General features: G+C 28.4%; 1 protein-coding gene across 1 annotated transcript in view; it reads left to right on the top strand.

Annotated features, from left to right (window-relative positions):
* The window catches only part of l(3)80Fj (lethal (3) 80Fj), an 84,274-nt gene extending 63,158 nt beyond the window's left edge, over positions 1–21,116 (top strand). Inside the window, exons 47-54 of the mRNA XM_087149853.1 lie at positions 207–320; positions 975–1,205; positions 2,601–2,794; positions 4,406–4,617; positions 5,725–5,873; positions 7,311–7,415; positions 8,228–8,440; positions 20,856–21,116. Of these exons, the coding sequence (XP_087005979.1) occupies positions 207–320; positions 975–1,205; positions 2,601–2,794; positions 4,406–4,617; positions 5,725–5,873; positions 7,311–7,415; positions 8,228–8,440; positions 20,856–20,984 (1,347 nt within the window). The 3' untranslated portion in view covers positions 20,985–21,116. The remainder of the gene's footprint in view (positions 1–206; positions 321–974; positions 1,206–2,600; positions 2,795–4,405; positions 4,618–5,724; positions 5,874–7,310; positions 7,416–8,227; positions 8,441–20,855) is intronic.
* Positions 21,117–21,126: the final 10 nt, after the last annotated feature.

Genomic DNA, 21,126 nt, shown 5'->3' with positions numbered 1-21,126 from the left:
TTGTAATTGATATTTGATACTCAGCATCAGTTTGTAACTGATACCTAATGGTACTTACCCATCTTTACCCTCCATCTGTATCTGTTGTGTATTCTTTTCTTCCATTCAAATTTTTTTTGAAAATGGGTATTGATAATATCTGTATACTCAATGAGACATTGAACTTTTATCTTGGAAGTAATTTTTATACATTCTTTCTTTTGCAGAATTTAGGTCCCTCAGAACAGTTGAAAAGCATAAATGATGTGAGGCAAGCAGTCAGATTTGCTGCTAGTGACTTAAAAGGCGAAGAACTTCTGCCTGGTTTTTGTCTTGCGAAGGTATGCTAAATTATTTTGGGATCTTCAATGTGTAACAAAGTCAAGAATTACAAAATAATATCATAAAAAGGGCTAAGGGGAAAAAAAAGAAAGGGACCTAATCTTGACTTTTTCTTATTTTTATCGTGTAATTTAGTTTTTCCATAGAAGAAAATTAGTAGTTTCTCTTTACTGTAAACTAGTAATTATTTAATTTCATATAGTCAATTCTTCCTCCTCACTTTTAAACTCTTTTTATAGCATGACTAATTATATTAATCATTATATTTTTTTCTTTTTTTACTTTAACTACATAAATTCAGGGCTTGAATTAAACAAGTAAGCCCTTGTTCTGGGACCACTTAAAATTTTGCACATACTGTCATAATATTGGTGGTCCCTGATTTCGGTTTAATTTTTGTCATTGTTTCATCTTTATTGTGAACATGACACTTAATCTGTATTTTAATTTTTCATTCCATTTTATTAATTAAAAAAAATCGAACTTCAGCATATTAACGGACATGGAAAGTAGTGTACAAACTAATAATATTTTTAAAAAATTTATTAATTTACATTGCAGTTTTTAATAATTTTAATGGAACTATTGACATTTTGTTGCATTTTCTTGTAAAATGTCTTCTGATTAAAAATCTTTTCAATATTTTTTTTCAGGGTATATCTCCCATTTTACCAATCTTTAGGGAAGCCATCTTGAATGGAGTGTCGGAAGATAAGGAGCAGGCAGCGCAAGGTCTTGGTGAAGTTATTAAACTCACAAGTTCAGATGCTTTGAAACCTTCAGTCGTTGTAATTACTGGACCTTTGATAAGAATTCTAGGTGACCGATACAACTGGCCCACTAAAGTGGCATTTTTAGAAACACTGGCACTACTGCTAGCTAAGGTAAAATCTATCAAAGATTGATTGAAAATACTTTGAATTTTGGAACCACTTATTCCTTTTAAATTGACTAATTCAGTAGCAAGTATCCATAGAAAAAATTTCACAGTACCTTCCACAAATTGTTACTGATCTTTTGAAACTTTTTCTCCATGAACTTCCAAACTCAACCTAGAACTGCATTTTACTTTGATATCAGATAATTTAATGCATGGTTCATAATTTCAAATTTTTCTGTAGAAAGAATTTATTTACAATATTGTTTAAAATTTTCATAATCCAGAATGAAATGAAGGTCTGAAAAATAGTGAATTAAGTAGTATTTTTGTGAATTGTATATCTGTGTATTGTTGTATTAAAAGTGATAATTAAGTAGTAATTTTTCAATCAGTGCCAAAATAAGCAGCAATTTTTTTAAAACTAAAATGTAAATAATATGAATTTAAATTCTATTCATTGTAAAACAGTTCTAGAAAAGTCTTTTATAATTTAGTTACAACCAATATGGCATTAGCAGTTTATGATGGTTATAGACTAATGGTTTAAGCCAGAATTATTAAATAGGAGTAAGAAGCTGTATGATCTTTAAAGGTTTATAATCATTCTGTCTGGAAAAATGAAACTAAAGACACTATAACTTAATTACTAATTATTTTTAATAATTTAATATCCAATTGGCTTAAAGTTAAAAGGCAAAACTGTTTGTATAATATTTTTGAATAAAAGTCATTTAAATTTGCACACATTATTTACTTAAATTTGTTTGTATAAAAATTTATTAATATTTTTACTATGTATAAATAGTTTATATCTTTAATTTTTTAGTAAATCCTTGAAATATATATTTATTTTAAATTTATTTTGGTTAAAAAAAAATTGTCTTTAAAAAAAGTAAAATGTTGGACGATTTGAATCTTTTTTCACCTTAATGTAATATCTTATTAGGAATTTTAATGCTATAATTAAGGTGTATTTTTTTCTGAATTTATTAAAATTACATTTCAACAAAAATTTTAAGCTAAGTATATTGTTTATTTGACTTCCGGGCTGCGCTAATTTTGCACCCCCGTGTTAAGCTATTTCGGAAACTGTGCACTCATATTTTGAATAAAAAAGTATTTTAGAGTTGATTTTAACTCGCTCTATTTATGGCCAGATATTTTGCCTCTCTCCATGTCTTTCCTATTGTTTTCAATTCACTTATAATTGTCTTGCGCCAAGTTTTTTTGGGTCTTCCTCTTTTTCTTTTGCCGGTAGGGTTCCAATCAAAAAAAATTTTACCTTAAATTTCTCAGGTTAATATAGTTACTGTAAAAGTATTTGTTGTAGTCATTATTAAAATTAATATTTGTAATTAAAAATTATTGCTGTTGTCAAATTTAGTTTTTATCTTCATAGGTAGGACAAATGTTGAAACCCTTTTTACCTCAACTGCAAACAACATTTTTGCGATCTCTTAGTGATGGGCATCGCTCTGTGAGGTTGAGATCTGCAAGTGCTTTAAGTTACCTCATTTTAGTGCACAATAAGCCTGATGTTTTATACTTAGAACTGCACAACGCTGTAAAAAGCTCTGAAGATAATTCCTTAAAGTAAGTTTCTGCATTTTTAAATTATTGCTTAATGAAACTTTTTATCATGTTCACCTTTCAACAGGGTTGGGCTTCTTAAATTTTGTGCAAGACATGTGGGTTTTACTGTCTTTAAGTGTCCTAAATTGACTAAAACTGTCTTAAATTTTCCAAAACTTTGAACATTGGTAAAAGGTAAAAATTCTATATGTTTAACCATTGTACACATAATAGTTATATATATTTGATACTTTTTATGCAATTTACTTTAACTTATTAAAGGAGAACAATATAATATAAGAGGAAAAATTAATAACTTTTGAAGCTGCACAATTCATTGAATAACAAAAGTTAATACCTTATCCTTTAAATATGAATAAATATGCTTTTAATACTGATGAATTATGGTTTTGCATCAGAATAAATAATGCAATATTGAAAATAATAAAACTTTTTTAGTAAAACAAAAACTTGTATTCATTTTGTTTCTTGTTCATAAATTAGTCTTTTATTTTTTACAATAATTTTTTAAAATTGTGTCATAATTTGAATGAAAAGGTTTTAGACAGGACAGTTTAAACCATGGATTAAACCATTCTGTCCTAAACATTGCCAACTCTGCCTTTCAAATTCTAATATTAGCATTTGGGGGTCCTTGTGTCAATGTCTCTTAATTTCACAATTTCTGTTTTTACCTTCAGAGTTTTAAAAGAAATTTTTAAAAATGAGTTATTTCTTGCTGACTATGCATTTAGTGCCTTACTGTTTTACGATTTCTGATGTTACCTATAAATTTTTGATAAATTTAATTTTTCATTTTTTGTGAACTTTGTAATGAGAGTTTTTTAAAAAGTTTTAATAAATAATTTTTCTCTATGTGCTGTTAAACAGAAAAATGCTTCTTAATGAGGCAACTCTTATGCACACTACATATTTAATTAGGCTTATAAGAAATGACTAGTGCCTTAATTTAATTTTACTTTTCTGGAACTTTTCCTATGTTTACCTGTTATAAACATTACTGTGTTATTTGTTACAAATTTAGCATACCACCTTGTCTTCAAAATATAATATTAAAATCAAATTAAATCGATATATCAATCAATAAATAAATAATCAAATAGCTAATCATCAGAATGCACCCTATGGTTTGCACAAAAATGCAACAAGGTGGTTTCATCTATGTTTAATAAATTTAATTGTAATCTAGCCTATCTATTTTTGTTTGAATGGATCTCAAACAGGCAATAGAAGGAAAATGAGGCAAGATACAAGATTGTGTGTGTGTGTGACATGGGCATGTGCTAATTTGCCGGTAAAGTTCGCCCTTGTCAGACACGGGTAAATGCGTTAAGGGGTTGAACAAGATATTAACACAAACTCATTATTTACAGTGACATCTCAATTCATTAACCACTGTACTTTCACACCTATGTAGTTATTTACTCTTTAATCTTAATCTTATTTGTTAATATTAATTTTAATCTTATAAATGTTTTATTTATGAGAGTGGGCAATTTCTCCCATTTAATAATTGAAAATTTCTATTAAAGTTTCATATGCATCATTTTATCCCATGATTTTTTATTCAAAAGAAGAAAAATCTTACATTGAAGTTTTAATATGTTTCAGAGAGACTATGCTACATGCTTTGCGTTGCACAATTAAGCAAGCTGGTGATAAGATGTCTGATCAGATGAAAAGGAATATTGTTACCACGGTTACCGGCATGTTGGGTTATCCAGATGATTCCTGTAGAGTGGTTGCCGCTGCTTGTGTGGGAACTTTATGTGGATTTTTATCGGATGACGAGTTTGAAGATATTGCCAGAGAAAACTTGTTAGGTTAGTAATATCTCTTTTTTTTAAGTAAAAATAAAGGCATTCTAACCCACTGGCAGTTTTGACATTCTTATTTTTACGTCTAAATGTTCTTTTTTTCTTTTTAATCTGTGATTCAGTGTAACTCTCTACCTTCCCATTAAAAAACTGATATGAAGGGACATTATTCTATCTAATTCTAGATAAATGACTGTTTCAGTGTAGTTCTTTGCCTTTCCATTAGAAAACTGTGATGTGAAGAGACATTTTCCTCCAACCTAATTCTAGATAGATTGTAATTCAGTGCAAAAAAAAAAAAAAAAAATAAATCCTGATATTTTTTCTATGTACAAGACCATTTATTGGTAAAAAAGTAGGCGAGGTCTTACAATAACACAACAATTTGGGGAAATAAAAGAAATTGACTTTCTATGTTCAAAACAGCTGATGATTTATGTTTTTTTATTACATTTTATTTTTAGTTATAAAGATGCATTAACGCTAATAAGTTAATATTCATATTTGTTAATTAAATATTATTTTTTAGTTATAAAGATGCATTTGCATACCTTATTTCTATGGGTTTGTCTAGATATGTTTTTTCTATTGTCATACAAACTTATCATGACATGATAATATTACTATTTTATTGAAAGTTGATAATATGATATGATAAATGATATAATAGTTGATAATATATGATAAATTTATAGCATAAAAATGTTTTATGCTGTATTCATTGGTTTAATGGTATTATTTTGTTTTAAAAAAATCTAACCAATATTTTAAATAACCAAAACATGAATGAAAATAATTTCTGTATTCATTTTTCTTTGCAACTACTTCAAATTTTTGTCTTACTATAAGACCTTATACAAATTTCAATTAGACTGCCTAGTCTTTTGAAGTTATTTTAAAACCAGCTAACGCATGTAGTGTGTGTTTTTTAAAACAAATTGTTGGAAAATGAGGCCACATTATCTAATAGCTTGTTGAAAAACTTTTGAACATTTGTAAAAGTATGTAATTAAAATCATATTATCTTCATTACATTTTAAACATTCTTGTCTGTAGGATCCCTTAGAATTGGTTGTATAAGACTTGTGATTTTTTCTTTCTTAATTTTTTCAGATGATGATACTTCTCTAGACTGGACCCTTAGACATGGAAGAAGTGTTGCATTAATGGTTTGTTTGAAGGAAGCACCCACCAGAATTCTGAATGATGATTGGGCAGAAAGAATAATCAAAGTGCTCTTAGTCTATATCACAGCTGATAGGGTAATAATCATAACTACTTGCCTCTTTTATAGTACATAGTTTCAAAATAGTTTAGTTCAACTATAATTGTAATAAATTTTAAAGTATCTTTGCATACAATAATTTTAAAAAAAATGTCTACAAGTCTGCATAAAGAAATATTGCATGTAATTTATAAAAATAGATTTTATATAGCCTTTTCCTGTGTTCATTTTATATTACGTTTATCTTAAAATGTGTTTCTTATAAATAAATTTATTATAAAATTTTTTAAAAAGCGGATGAAGAGTCTTATTTGGATTTATTATTGTTATGAAAAGTCAGTAGTTTATTTAGATTATTGGTATTCAAAAAACCACCCAGTTTTCACTCGCTTTTTTTATAAAAAAAATTTATAAATCTTGCAACACATTTTAAGATAAACTTTTAAAAAATCATAGCTATCACCCATTTACATTTTGCAGAAGCTTTCTGCATTTTTGCATATTTTAGCTATTTTTAACACACAGAGATAAGTTTTTCTGCAGTTTTACCTGCCCGTCCGATGTGGACAGAGTTAGTCATACATCACTTCCCCCCAAAAGTTCGAATAGTAAGATGAAAGCAAAGTTTAATATGGAATTTCCTGTTAAAACTGAAGTGACGTATGTTTTTTGTTGAATTTAAAAAACAAAATGTTTTGTTTAAATATACAAGTATTAAGGGTCTGATTTGGGTAGAAAATAATCAGTAACATATATACAAAGTGTGGCTATCAATTTTCAGGACTAATCTAATTACTCTTGAAAATATTATGGGAATTGCATGCTCGTTTGAGCTGTGATGAGACATTAAAGCACTAAGCTGCCATTGCATACCTGCCAACTCTTCTAGAGTTTCTGTAAGATTTTATTTTTACTTTGGTAGCCACTTTTAAGCTTTCAAATTCTAGTCTTGTTTTAATAAATTTGACTTTAATGATTTTGACTACCGTTATGTTTGAATAATTGAAACATGCTTATTGAAAAACAGCTATTCATCTTAACATGTTTTAATGAGTGAGCTAAATATAAATGAAAAATTATGCTTACAATGTCAAAGCATGAATTTAATTTTACTACCACTAGATTAAAGCTTTTTTGAAAAACGTTTAAGTTGATAGGCATGCCGTTGTGACAGACTGGGTTTCAATGCTATGTGGTGGCTAGGAGACCCTCTACTTCAGATCTATGAGTAGCAGCCTGTCTGGAAAGTGAAGATGATTAAAAGGCGGTACTGACCTCCTGATGCTGTTAGTCAAGAAATTGTGGACATAGTAAATTTTTGATTAAAAAAAATTTGTAACAAATGTACAATAATTGAATTTTTATATGTTTATTAACTTAAGATTAATAAAGTACCAGTTTTAAAAGTTACATTATGGCTTGTTTCTATATTTCAGTACTTGAATATAAATTATAGCCATTTTATTTTTTTCAGCTTGCCATAGTCTTGAGTGGTGTGAGAGCTGTAGGCTATTACATGCTATATATGTTACAACAAGAGAAACCTATCCCTCAGTTACTGCTAACTACATTTGCTAAAGTGAGTGCATTAGTGTTAATTCAATCCTTGATGTGATCGAACTTGGTTTTTGCTTACTTGTAACTCACCTATGTATTTAGTTCACATGTTTTAATGTTATTTCTTCCTTTTAGTCAAAAATTTCATGATTTTTTTTTTAAATTAGTTTTTTCTTTTAAATTAATGAACAAAAATTTATATACAGAAATAAATTTTAACAAACAAAATAAATTCCAAATTTGTGAAGAAAAAAAAATTTGCAGTTTTTTAAAAAAAAATTCAATTTTTAATTCTGTTTAATACTTTTTTCTCTGTCCAATACTTTATAATACTCATTAATACTTTATCACAATAAAAATTATTAATGTTTATGAAAAGGTTACTGTTTAAATGTGTTTTCCATATTTCTACAGAGTACATGAAATAGAATACAAATGACTATGATTTAAAATTTGCTTTTATAAATAGTAATGTGCAAAAAGTTTTATGCTGTATAAAATCATATTTTTAGTATTACATATTATAATTCTACCGAATGTGAAATTTAAGTTCAGAAATTTCAAATAAAATTCTGTGGCTATAAAAATTTGATTAAAATTTAATAATAAAAATCAGTTTTGAAATAATAAAAATAAATAATATTTGAAATATTGATAAAAATTTAATTGTTCAACTAGCAAATTTTTTCTATAATGAATTATAAAATCATAGGTTTTGATTATCATATTTATAGATATAATTGTAGGGTTTGATCAAATAATTATATTTATCGATTGAATAAAAATGTTAAAAAAAAAAGCTTTCTTTACTAATGAATTTTTATTTACTTTTAGAGCATGAATCACACAACAAATGAAGTGAAACAAACAGTAGCCCTCACAATACACTTCTTATCTAGAAAATTACCTTTACCTATTTATTTCATGAAAACCGTTGTTCCCCATTTAGTGAATGGAACAAAAGAAAAGAACACGATAGTCAAGGCAAATAGTGAATTTGCCTTAGTTTCTCTACTAAATTTGCGTACAAATGAAGAAACTGCTCAGGTAAATGCTCTTTTTTTTCTTCTCAAATATATACAGTAGGGAACCGATTATCCGGAACGATCGGGACCATCGCTATTCCGGATAACTGATTTTTCCGGTTTTCTGAATCGCTACAAAAAGGAGTTTTTTTTATTGTTAAACCCAACTAAAAAAATTTTTTTTTGGGAAATAATCTTAAAAAGAAGAAAAAACGATGAAGTAATACACTAATGATTATTTCCAAAATGATGGTAAGGTGAACATCTTTCAAAAAAGAAAGAAAAATCCTAAAATCTTACGAGGAAAAAAAATTTTTGTTTAAAAAATGGCGGGAAAATTTATCGAATTTCGCTCCGGTTTTTTGGTTTTCCGGTTTTCTGATTTCCGGATAACGGGTTCTGTACTGTATATTGTTTTAGCTTAGTTTATTAAAAAGTATTTATTAGTTAGTATTACCTTAGATTGAACTTTTAGTTTTTGCTTTCTTTGTATGCAAATGCTAGAAAAACGACAATTTGACTGAAAAATTAATTGAACTCAAACTACTCAATCCTTGTTGTTATGCTAAGAAATTATGAACTATCTTTCAAATTTCATGGGAGGGAAGGAATTCTTGCAACTGCTGAAATGTATTTATTGTTTGTTCTCAAGACTTAAATTACTGATACGCTGCTTGTGCAATAGAAAAATCAATGTTATTCACACAAAAATCCAAATTGAGATTTTTATATATTTGCCTTAAGATATCTAGCGCATTTTTTTTCAAAGTCCAATTTTTTAATCAATTCTTTAAAATTCTATTTTAGCGATAATAGGATTAATAAGGGGAAAAAATAGTAGAGTCAAGTTGCTTTTCTTCAAATCTATCATGTATCACTTACACTTATTGTTTTTCAAGTGCATGACAATGCAAGGTTTGTACAGTTTTTAAAAATCTGTAAAAGTTGTTTCAATAATTGTAATAAAAAATTAAAAAAAAATTATTAGCTCAACTTTAAAATAAAAAAAAAATTGAAATTTTCACAATTAAATATATTTATTATTAGGAAATATTAATTGTGTTAAATATGAACTTATTAAAATATATTTTATTTTCTTACTTTTGCTGTCATTTTTTAGTTTTTTAAGGACTTTACAAACCCTGTGATACATTTTGAAACTGAGTTGTTAATTTTAAAACTAAAATAGTCATTAAATTAATATGAGTTAATTTTAAAACTAAAATAGTCATTAAATTAATATTGTCAAGTAGAGTTCTAGACTTTGCTAGTTTCTTGTGGTTTAGTCCAAAAAAAAAAAAAAAATCCCCCTAATTATTAGTTTAGATAATTTCGTAAAATTATATGAGCGTAAATATACTAAAATTATATAAGTATTAAATACATTAAAATAAGTATTACTACTAAATAATGGAGTGGGCTTCATAATAATCCGTGTTTAAAACTTTTTAAAATTCAAAATTTTTATTTTGTGTATTTTTAAATTCGTTTAAGAAAATGTTTCAACTACACTACTGGCCATTAAAATTGTTACACCAGGAAGGCAACAAACCACAAACGTGAAATTTGCAAGACGGTTAAAGCATGTCGTGGTATGCAAATGATTAGCTTATAAGCGCATTCATGCTAAGTATGTAGCTGTAGCGACACTCACAATGTGTCTAGCAGAAGATATTTGACAGTAAGTTTCTCATACGGAAATTGAATTTGAGCATTGTTCTCTGGTAAAAAAGTTTTGTTATGCTTAATGTTAATGGTATGTAAGAAGGAGAAATGCCTACCAGCTTGTGTCTGAGTTTGATCGATATCAAATTGTGGCCTACCGGGATTGCAGTTAATTATACCGAAGTATTGCTGCTCGCGTTGGTCGAGATCCCATGACTGATCACGACTGTTAGCAGAATATAGAATCGATGGGTTCATGACGGTCGTGTGTAACGCCATGCAGGATCTCAGCAGCTCACTAACAGCCACGAAGACAGACATGCTATCCACATGGCCTTAAGGGATCGTACAGCTACTCCACGAACCCTGAGTTAACAAATGGGATCATTTGCAAGACAACAAGTGTCTGCTCGGACAAATTAATGACATTTGCAGCACCATGGTTTCGACTACCCATGACGCTGTATTACAGGCAGGTCTTCAATAGTGTGATCAACAATGAACCTTGACGCAGGAATGGCATGACATCGTCTTTACATGTGAATCCAGGTTCTGTATACAGCATCATGATGGCCTCATCCTTGTTTGGTGACATCGTTTAGAACGCCCATTGGCAGCCTGTATTCAATATCGTCATACTGGCACATCAGCTGGAGTAATGGTATGGGGTGTCATTGGATACGCGTCTCGATCACCTCTTGTTCAAATTGTCAACACTTTGAACAGCAGCCGTTACATTTCTGATGTGTTAGGGCCAGTTGCTCTGCCTTATCTTCGAGGCCTCCATAACGTTAAGTTTCAGCTGGACAATGCACGACCGCATGTTGCCCGCACTGCCTTGACCTTCCTTAACACAGAACATGTTTGCCTGCTAACCTGGCCAGCACGTTCTCCTGGTCTCTCACCAATTAAAAACATCTGATCAATGGTTGCCGACCGCTGGCATGCCACCACACGTCAGTCACTTCGGTCGATGAATTGTGGCATAATGTTGAAGCTACGTGGAACGCTGTACCCGTCCATGCTATCCAATCTGTGTTCAACTGGATTCCCAGGAGAATAACTATTGTTATTGCTGCCAGGGGAGGCTGTTCTGAGTACTGATTCCTCAGGATCTATACATGCAATTACCCTGAAAATTTAATCACTTGTTCTTCCAACTATAATGTATGTGCCTAATGATATCATTTCTAATAAATATCATATATCTAATAAATATCAGTGCCTAATAAATATCATTCTGTTATTTGCATTCCTTCCTGGTGTAGCAATTTTAACGGCCAGTAGTGTATTTTAAAAGGGTTAGTTCTTTAACTTCTACCAACTCAGTTTATGGTACAATAAGCTTGCCTTTCTTTGCAAAAAAGCGGTTTTCTCATGTTTTTCAATGGAGAATCACTTGGCAGGGAATTTTTTTTCCTTTATTTTTTTTAACAACTTTGCTTAGTTAACAAGTCAGTGAAAAAGTTTTTTCCTATTATAGTAAGTTAAAAAAATTGTTGTTGATCCATTAATATCTATTTAAATTTGTTGTTATTACAGTAATATATTGGTTTAATGATTATGTCCTAGGACTCCATCTTAATGGTTTAAAGGAGTGACCTTCAAATATGCTAATAAATTGTTGCAGCAGAAGTACAAAATCAAGCACAAAAATGCACTTTCTTTGACTAAACATTCCTTTTTTTCAACAGATTAGATTTTTGACTCCCAAAATAAAAGTGGGTAGCACCAATCTGGGAAATATGGTCCCGATAGTTATATTACTTTTTGCGTATTTCACCATATCTCGAGAAAATTTAATCGAATTGAAAAATCTGAACGCATTTATAAAATTCATTAATTTAAAGATGGTTATACAATTCATTTATTCAAAATGCATGCAAAAAATAAATTTTAGTAAATATTTATTGATTTTTACTATTTTATTCAGTAATAGTCAAAAAAATTTTAAATTGTAAAGCATAAAATTTTTTGCATCACTTTAAAATATCTTATTCTACATGGCAACATACAAAATTTCAGCAAAATTGTTTGAATAATGCCTAAGAAATCAAATTTTCAAAAAAGTCCTATATTTAAAATTTGATTCATCAGAAAATATTCAACCGATTTTGCTCAAATTTTGTATTTTGCCGTGTAAAATTAGATATTTTAAAATCATGTAAAAAAATTTATCCTATACAATTCCAAAATTTTACAACTTATTTTTTATAAAAAATAGTAAATATTTACTGAAATTTATAATTTGCATGGAATTATCTTAGCACACAATTATAAAATTTGTTTATGCAAAGATTTTTCAATTCGCTTAAAAAGTTCAGGAGATATGGCAAAATACGCAAAAAATAATATTATTATTAGGTATTCTAAACTTTGGAGACTGTTAAATTTAAAAAAATATATTATTTTTCCAGTGTTAAATTTAAAAATATTATTTATTATTATAATTATTATACTGTAAACCAGGTATAACTTAAAAATTGGTATTCAGTATTGACAAAAGTAATTCAGGTATAATTTATAAAAATTTATACTGTTATAGTTAAAGAAAATTAAACTAACCAGGGTTACATTTAAATTATACATTGGATCGTAAACGTGGTTAAAATTTATTTTTAATTTCAAGGATCATTTTTAACATATAATGTCCTTTAATAAAATAATAATATAATAGATCGTATAGAATTTGGAATAATTATTTAATAGTTTACACTTGCGTTGTGAACAATTTAAATCAAAAATCAAATAATGTATCTAAAAATATTCAAATAGTTACAGCGTGATTCTAATGTTAAATTAATTAGCATATTCATACTTTAAAACTAACATTTAAATTCAGTATTTACTATTTGTCCAACGTGCTCGTGCCGGCCATCCACGTGACTCGAAAATCTGTTAGAAAAATTAATCTGCTAAGCTAAACAGCAATTTGGGCTGTAATTAATTTTAAGCAATGATAATGGGCATTATTTAACGAAATATTTAGTTATTTAAAAAAAAGGATTATAGATAACCTTAGAGAATCATGGCACTAGACTGCACATGCACGAAATTTAATCCTATCCAAGGAATTAGCACGAGGCATAGTCAGAATTAAAGACAAATATAACTTTTAAAAACAAAAATGTATTAAAACATAATTCTTGGTTACAACACATATAAAACATTCTTCTTAACACAATAATTAGAATGTCTTAGGAATTCAAAATTTTGGTGTAACATCTCCAAAACAAAATCTCAACTGTTACAACACTTTAATATATATTATGGAAAATAATTCACATTTAACAACTTATAAAAAATTAGGCTGGGTTTAAAAAATTTTTTTATTCGCACGTGGTTTAAGATTATCGGCGTAATTAGATTATCAAGTATCTATTTTAAGTTAATTTAACATTATAACACTTTTCGACATTGTTAATTAAAGACGTTCGACATTGTTAATTAATATTAATTACTAATTTAATACGCCAGTTTGAAAGGAAAAAAAAATACTTATCGGTTATCCGGTCCCTGGATCCAGGGCCTAGTAGCCCTTAAATATCTACCTAAAAAAACGTGCTACTTTTAAGGAAAAATTACAAGACTGGCTAACGCGCTCTGCGTCGAAAGAAAAAAAAAAAGAGGGAGAAAAACAGCGCTCTCTGGCAAGCTCTGATAGGCTCTCATACCATTATGTCACTCCTACTCATCCATTACATCACTCCTCTTCAGCCATTTACTGCTTGTTGGGGAAAAATCGTTTGCGAAGGGACTTTAAACTCAAAAAGGGGAAAATCGCTTGCACGTGACCCAGCCACCAGCCAATTGTACAAAACAGATTAAACATTAAAAATAAAATGAAAATAGTTTTAACAATTCAATTAATGGTTCGTGATGTCTCAATTTTTTTTTTTGTTTATAAAAATTTATGTACAGATGAAAATTAATATATAACAAGACCATATTTCTCAGATTGCGCGACCCTATATTTTTGAGGTCAAAATCCAAATCTGACGAAAAAAGGTATGTTTGTTCAGAGAAAGTACATTTTTTTGTCTGATTTCGTGACTTAAAATATCGGCACTAATTAATTAGCATATGTTAGGTCACCCCTCTAACCGTTAAGATGGAGTCCTAAAACGTGAGTGTCCAATTATTAGATCATAAGTAATTCAGGGTAGTCTGTTTTTTTTTTTAGTGCACTGTACATGCGTAATCGCTTTGAAATTCCAATCATTTGCATGTCTTACCTCACTTTACATTTCATGTAATGTATATTTAATTTGAAGATTCCTTTATGGTGTTACAATGTACACAAACACGAGTGTAATTTAGTTATAGTTTCTCTTTATAAAATTATGTCCAAGAATAATTTTGACTGAAATATATGTTTCGTAAAATCTACTAGACTAGTCTCTTTTATATAGGCTGTTATGCCTTAATCACACTACTTGAGAAAAATTATAAAATAAAGCTTTAGTGTTTTCTATCCTTGAAGGCAGTTTGGACTAAATAGCTGAATTAAATAAATGTGCAATTTTTTTTTAAAACTGTAATTTCCATAAAATTGCAAATACAAATGCAATTTTCTCCATGCAATGCTGTATAGAAGGGGTAGTATATACAACAAAAAAAAAAGTTTGACCCTTTAATCAGGGATGAGATTTTTCCGCTTTTTAGCGGATTTCCGCTTTTTTCACTTTTATCTCTTGAATTTCAGCTTTTTTTTAATCAAAAATTCAGATTTTTCTAAAAATTTAACTTTTTTTAATAAATATTCCGCTTTTTCAGAAAATTCACCGATTTTCAAAGAGAAACAGGAAATTCGAACTACATAGCTACCAATCCTTTCTCATTTTTACTTATTTCAGCTATTTTCTCCCCTTTTACTCACAGCAGATAAGATTTTCCGAATTTTTTACCCGCCCTCCAGATAGATCCGATTTTTGTAGTTAAAACGACACTGCTTCTGACAAGCCTTTTAGAGGTCCCAAGCCTGGAATCTGCTAATATCTCGATCTTATTCACACGATTTTAATATCAAACATAGCTTTTCATATTTGCGTGTTGCAAATCTTATTCACGCAATTTGAATATTGTACGTTGCAATTCTTATTTAGGAGGTTTAAAAATCCGATATTGTGATTCGTATTTACGCCTTTTTAAAAACCTATGTAGCGATTCGTATTCACGCAAGTTTAAAATTCAACGTCTTGATTTGCTCATGCGGTTTATAATATCAAACATTGATTTTCGTATTTATACGTGATTTTAATGAATTTGTATTTACGCGTTTTAAAAATTCTATATCCCAGTTTGTATTTTCTCATTTTCAAAATCGTATATCTAGTTTCATATTCACACAATTTTAAGATCAACTATCGCGATTCTTGTAAGAAGTAAATTTTTTTTAAAATTAGTTACTATAAAGGTGACTGTTTTTCTAACGACGATTATTAGTATATGTAAGTGTTACAACATCAGAGAAACTGGAAGGGAATATATTCAAAACTTACATTCTGTGCTTGCAAAGAAGAAAAAATAGGATTTGTCACAAGATGTTTGAAGATGGACTAACGACTAAATATAGCAGACATAAAAGATATGTCAAACAAAAGCAATCACTTAAAAAGGGATTTAATTTAATTTTTTTTTTTTGGAAAAATGGTTAATTAACTCATCATCAAAATTTTATTTATAATTGCTGTTATTTATGCTATAAAATACAAAATTCTTATCAAATAAAAAACAATTATCTAAACAGTTGCTGATTGTCATGTAATTTTTCAAACTAAAATAGCAATTTTTGTATGTTAAGGAGTTACTATATATTTCTACTTCACTGTTATTGATATATTTCAAAGGGCTCTAGTTAGATTAGACTATAATATGAACATAATGATTTGGTCCATTGTTAAAGTTTTTTTTTCCAATATAATTTAAAAGATAATATTACTGATATATTTGCTATAAATCACATAACAGTATTTATTGCAAGAAATGAAATATTAATGTATATTCTCAATAGTTTTAATTTGCTAAACCAGGTAGTTTTTCAAGTAATAATTATCTCATATGTGAACTGAGGAAAAATATAATTTCCAGCTTTATTTTTTCAATTGGAAATTTTTAATTTCACTAAATGTTAAGTATCAATGTAATCATTTATATAATAATAGATTAGTACACAATTGTAGGTCAACACATTATTTATTACCTCAAACTGTCTGGAATTTATTATTAAAGGGTTGCGCTTTCGTAAAATTTATCGTGGAAATTCAGCTTTTTTGCCTTTTGGCTAATCTCATCCCTGCTTTAATGGTAGTCCCCAATTTCATTTCAGGATATAATTTCAGTTTATATATATATAACGTCGTTGCCGAGTGGAAGGATTAAAACAGGTCATAGGTCGGGAAGGAGGGTACAAAATTTATTTATTAATTATTAGACAAGAGCAGTCATGAGATTGAGTAAAAGTGTCCGTGAAAAGTTGCGCTCCTTGGTTATATGTTAGGGAAAATCTTGCAAAGTAAAATCCGTAAAATGTCTTAATTTAGGGACAGAGGGAACTCTTAGTAGTTGCTATTGGTTTATGAAATAGATCGAACGTTTCCCACGCAAGAGCAAAGGGAAAAATGTCCTGCTCTTAATTAAATGCATACTTGAGCCAAAAATAGATTTAAGAACAGGATGTGGCTTTTAAAAGTGTGAGAAAGTATTTCAAATAGAATAATTAATTAGGAAGAAGTTTTATAGCAGAGAAACTAACATAAAAAGATTAATTGAAGCTTTTTATGTTACATCCCCCCTCGCCAAAAATGTTTAGTTAGAATCCCAAAATTTTGAAATTATCCATTTGCAAAATCTTCCCTATGGTAGAAGTACAAATAAAATAACCAAATTTGTAATGGTAACAATATATAAAAGTAATATAAATTATATAACATTTACATATGTTCTCACTATAAAAAATTTTAGCACAATCAAAAATCTGTAGTAGCATTATCAGCAATTTTACAATTTTCATTTTCAACAATTTTTTTTTTTTTTTGACAGTGCAGTTTTTTCAGTTTCAAAAGTCTTTTGTTTAAAAATCACAACACAGTAGAAGTAAGTAGTAAAGAAGTATTCTTCATAAAAACACTATTTAAGTTAAATCTTCAATCATGATAAAAAATTTATAAACATTTGTTAGAAATGTGTAATTTAAAATGTAAAACACAAAAAACATTTTTACAGGAAAAATTTCATTCTGGAATTAGACTTGAGTATTGTTTACCTTGTTTGAAAACAAAAAATAAAAAAATGACACAGTGATTGTTATTGTCAAGTTCAAGATTTCAGTATTGTTTTTATTTCACTTTATTTATTATTTACCTTTCATTTTTTGTCATTTTAATAGCAAAATATTTGAAATTTTTTTTTTTCAAAATCACCTGAAGTTAGGAATTTATTAATTTTCTTGGATTTGCGCAATTCTGTCAACATAATTTTGACAATGTTACGCACCATTATCATACTTAGTCTGAAGAATATTAGAAAACACAAGATTATTTTCAATTCTGCTATTTGAAATTTTTTTTTATTTTATTTTTTTTTTTTATGTCCAAAATTTGCCTTCTGTAACATTTTTTCTTTTCTTTTTCTCTCTTATTCTTCTATCTACTTTCTATATTTATTTATACTTTTTCTTTATTGGTATTTTTATTGCAATTATTAACCCGGATTTCAGGAAATATGTGTACAGACAAATTGCTTTTATAATCAGAAAAGGTGATCAGTCTTCTCAGATTTTACATTACAACCCGTTTAACACAATTTATCACTAAATGAAATCCAAAACAAGCTTTCAAATTTAATATGTTATTAAGGTAAATCAGCTTTTAAAATTTGACTGACCTAGCTATTTTCCTTATTTTTAATCTGAAGTGCAAGTTTGGTTTATTTGCAAATTACCTTTTATTTCTTTTTTTCATTTATATCTTTCTTCTTTCTTTTTTTTTTTTTTTTTGGACATAATTTTTTTTTCTTTTTTTCAGAAATTTTAGCTCGGATATTTTTTTAAAGTAATTTTTGTGCAGAGATCTTAATTGATAATTTAATTTGTCACAATTGTTAGGGAATTCAAATATTTTCATTTCTATCTTAAACGCGTTTTTGAAGTGTATTTGGTTACTAAATTTTTCAATTTGTGTTTGATCGTTTTCCTATCTTTATGTTGTTTGTCTATGGAAATGTCTGAGCTAGAACTGAGCTATGAACTATTTACCAACGTTGAACTAAAGCATTAATGTCTGGTTGTACTTCAATTTAAATTCTAAACAAGTATTTTATTCATTTTTCCAAACTATTTGTATTAGTTTTAACATTTCTTAATTTAATTTTTGCCACACCGTAATTGCATTCACATATCTAAATTAAATTTCAATAATTACTGCAGTTGCATTACGAAAAGAAAAAAATTTAAATGGCATTTTCATTTAAACCCTAATCACTGTAAAACAAAAATATAATTTCTACTACTCAAAAAATCATAGAAGCTGTAACACATAAAACAATATGAAAATAATTTCTCGAAACACTTTTCAATCAAATAAATCAATTAACTGAAAATAAAAATTTAAAGAAATAAAAATTTCAACAGTAAATACTATCAATATATAAAAAGTAGTTTCACTTTGAAACATCAAATATGGGAAAAAATTAAAATCATAATCATTTAAGAAATTGATTTATGAGAAATGTAAAAAACTTTAACTCAAAGGATACCTGAAAAAGTTCGAATTAGTCTGAGATATTTTGAAAACCACAACAGAGATGGGAATACGTTGAAATTCCGTAAACACAATTCCAAAACCAAAGACGTGAGCTGCTAGGGAAAAAATTTGTTTCTTCGTTAAGATGAATCGTAAATTAACACCAATAGTGACGAGAAATTGAAGCTTATTTTTCTTTTGAATGACGAATATTTAAGTAGAACATCGTGGGTGTGAGAACAATTATTCATCGACGATAAGATCCAGCTCAGCACTTAAGAGTGGCAAAATCAACGCTTTCTCAAAGGGATAGTTTCAATAAAACAATTTAATTATCAGGAATTCGATGCAGTTTTTCTTTTTAGTCCAAGGAAGGAATTGAAGCTCAGCTTTCTAGTATTCTCAGGAACGTAGACAAAATATGCAGCATAGACATGGAAAACGGATGATCGTTTAGTTCCACTGTGCGTAGGTATAATTTATAATAAACTAAACGTTTGATGATTGAAGAGATTATTTTTTTTTTTGATGAAGATACAGGATGAATTAATTATTGCCATAAGTTGAAGAAGAATTTGACTGCTTATTTACCAAATGTCCATTTGAATAAATGATTTGAAGTTATTCCATATTTTTGATGTACCCTCTTCCGAAAATGATTTATTTATTTTCAAATGAGATATTTAATATCTTTAATGTACCGTACGAACTGTACCCCTTCCCGACCGTTCAATCCTGGCGACTTATAACGTCGTTGCCGAGTGGAAGGATTAAAACAGGTCATAGGTCGGGAAGGAGGGTACAAAATTTATTTATTAATTATTAGACAAGAGCAGTCATGAGATTGAGTAAAAGTGCACACGAAAAGTTGCGCTCCTTGGTTATATGTTAGGGAAAATCTTGCAAAGTAAAATCCGTAAAATGTCTTAATTTAGGGACAGAGGGAACTCTTAGTAGTTGCTATTGGTTTATGAAATAGATCGAACGTTTCCCACGCAAGAGCAAAGGGAAAAATGTCCTGCTCTTAATTAAATGCATACTTGAGCCAAAAATAGATTTAAGAACAGGATGTGGCTTTTAAAAGTGTGAGAAAGTATTTCAAATAGAATAATTAATTAGGAAGAAGTTTTATAGCAGAGAAACTAACATAAAAAGATTAATTGAAGCTTTTTATGTTACATATATATATATATGCAGTCTCTGGCCAAATTATTAGACACACTATAAGATTTTATGCAAAATCCTTATTATCAGAGGATATTATACAGCATTATTTATTTTATATGGCTGAAACTGGTTTATACTTTGCTTGTCTTCGTGCATTAATTGGCTAACATTGAAAAGCAATACGTTAAAAATAAATACAAATAGAAAGTATATAAAAAAATTCTGAATAAAAACCCATTATATGTATGTATAAATATAAAAGAATTGCAGATAAACTTGTGCAAAACATGCAATTGTTAAAACACTATGCATCTAATTATTATAATACACTAATATAATAAATATTCCATATTTATATAATATCTAGTCTAATTTATTCAATCGAATTTAACCAATTGATACACGAACGTAAACAAGTGCAAACTGGTTTCTGTCTCGTAAAAACAATAAAGCTGTATAGTATCACCTGATAATTAAGATTTTACATAGAATCTTATAGTGCGTCTAATAATTTGACCAGGTACTGGACATACAGGCCACAAATTAACTGGGGTTCATTGATCCAGGACTTCAAAATTTATCTGAAGTGATTTTTTTATTTTATTTTAACTTTTATGTTTTGTTCTAAGGTGGTATTGTCACAAAATATTTCATCATAATTGTGAACATTACACATTTTCAATATTATGATTTTTAATTTAAATTCTCTTTTTTTAACAAAAAAATTGTAATGGAGATTAGTAAATTGGCCAGTGAAAATGTGTATAACCTATCTTTTAATCACTGGCAATTTGGACCAGTTTTTTTAATAAATAAAAGTCTCATGTTAATCTTCTAGTTATAAAATTCTTTGAATTCTTGTAGGCTTGCTTAAATGCAATGGATGCCGGTGCAAGAGAAGCTTTGCAAGATGTTGTGACCAAAGTTTTAAAGAAGGTTGCAAGCCAACCTGAGCCAAAGGAAGAAGATTTAGATGATACTTTGCTTACCTGACAAAATTTTAAACCCCTAGGATTAAAGACATTTTTTTTCATTCAAATGAAGGGCAGACCAAAATTACCTGCTCAGCAATATCATTACAACAAAGACTTTGAATTTAATTCCAATAATAAAATTTTAAAATTATCTGTGTCTG

This window comes from Parasteatoda tepidariorum, chromosome 8 (genome assembly GCF_982258835.1).
Source record: "Parasteatoda tepidariorum strain Cologne lab strain chromosome 8, Ptep-v5.0, whole genome shotgun sequence".
NCBI classification, from domain to species: domain Eukaryota; kingdom Metazoa; phylum Arthropoda; class Arachnida; order Araneae; family Theridiidae; genus Parasteatoda; species Parasteatoda tepidariorum.
Note: the sequence above shows the minus strand (reverse complement) of the source record. Positions and strands in the feature narration are given on the sequence as shown.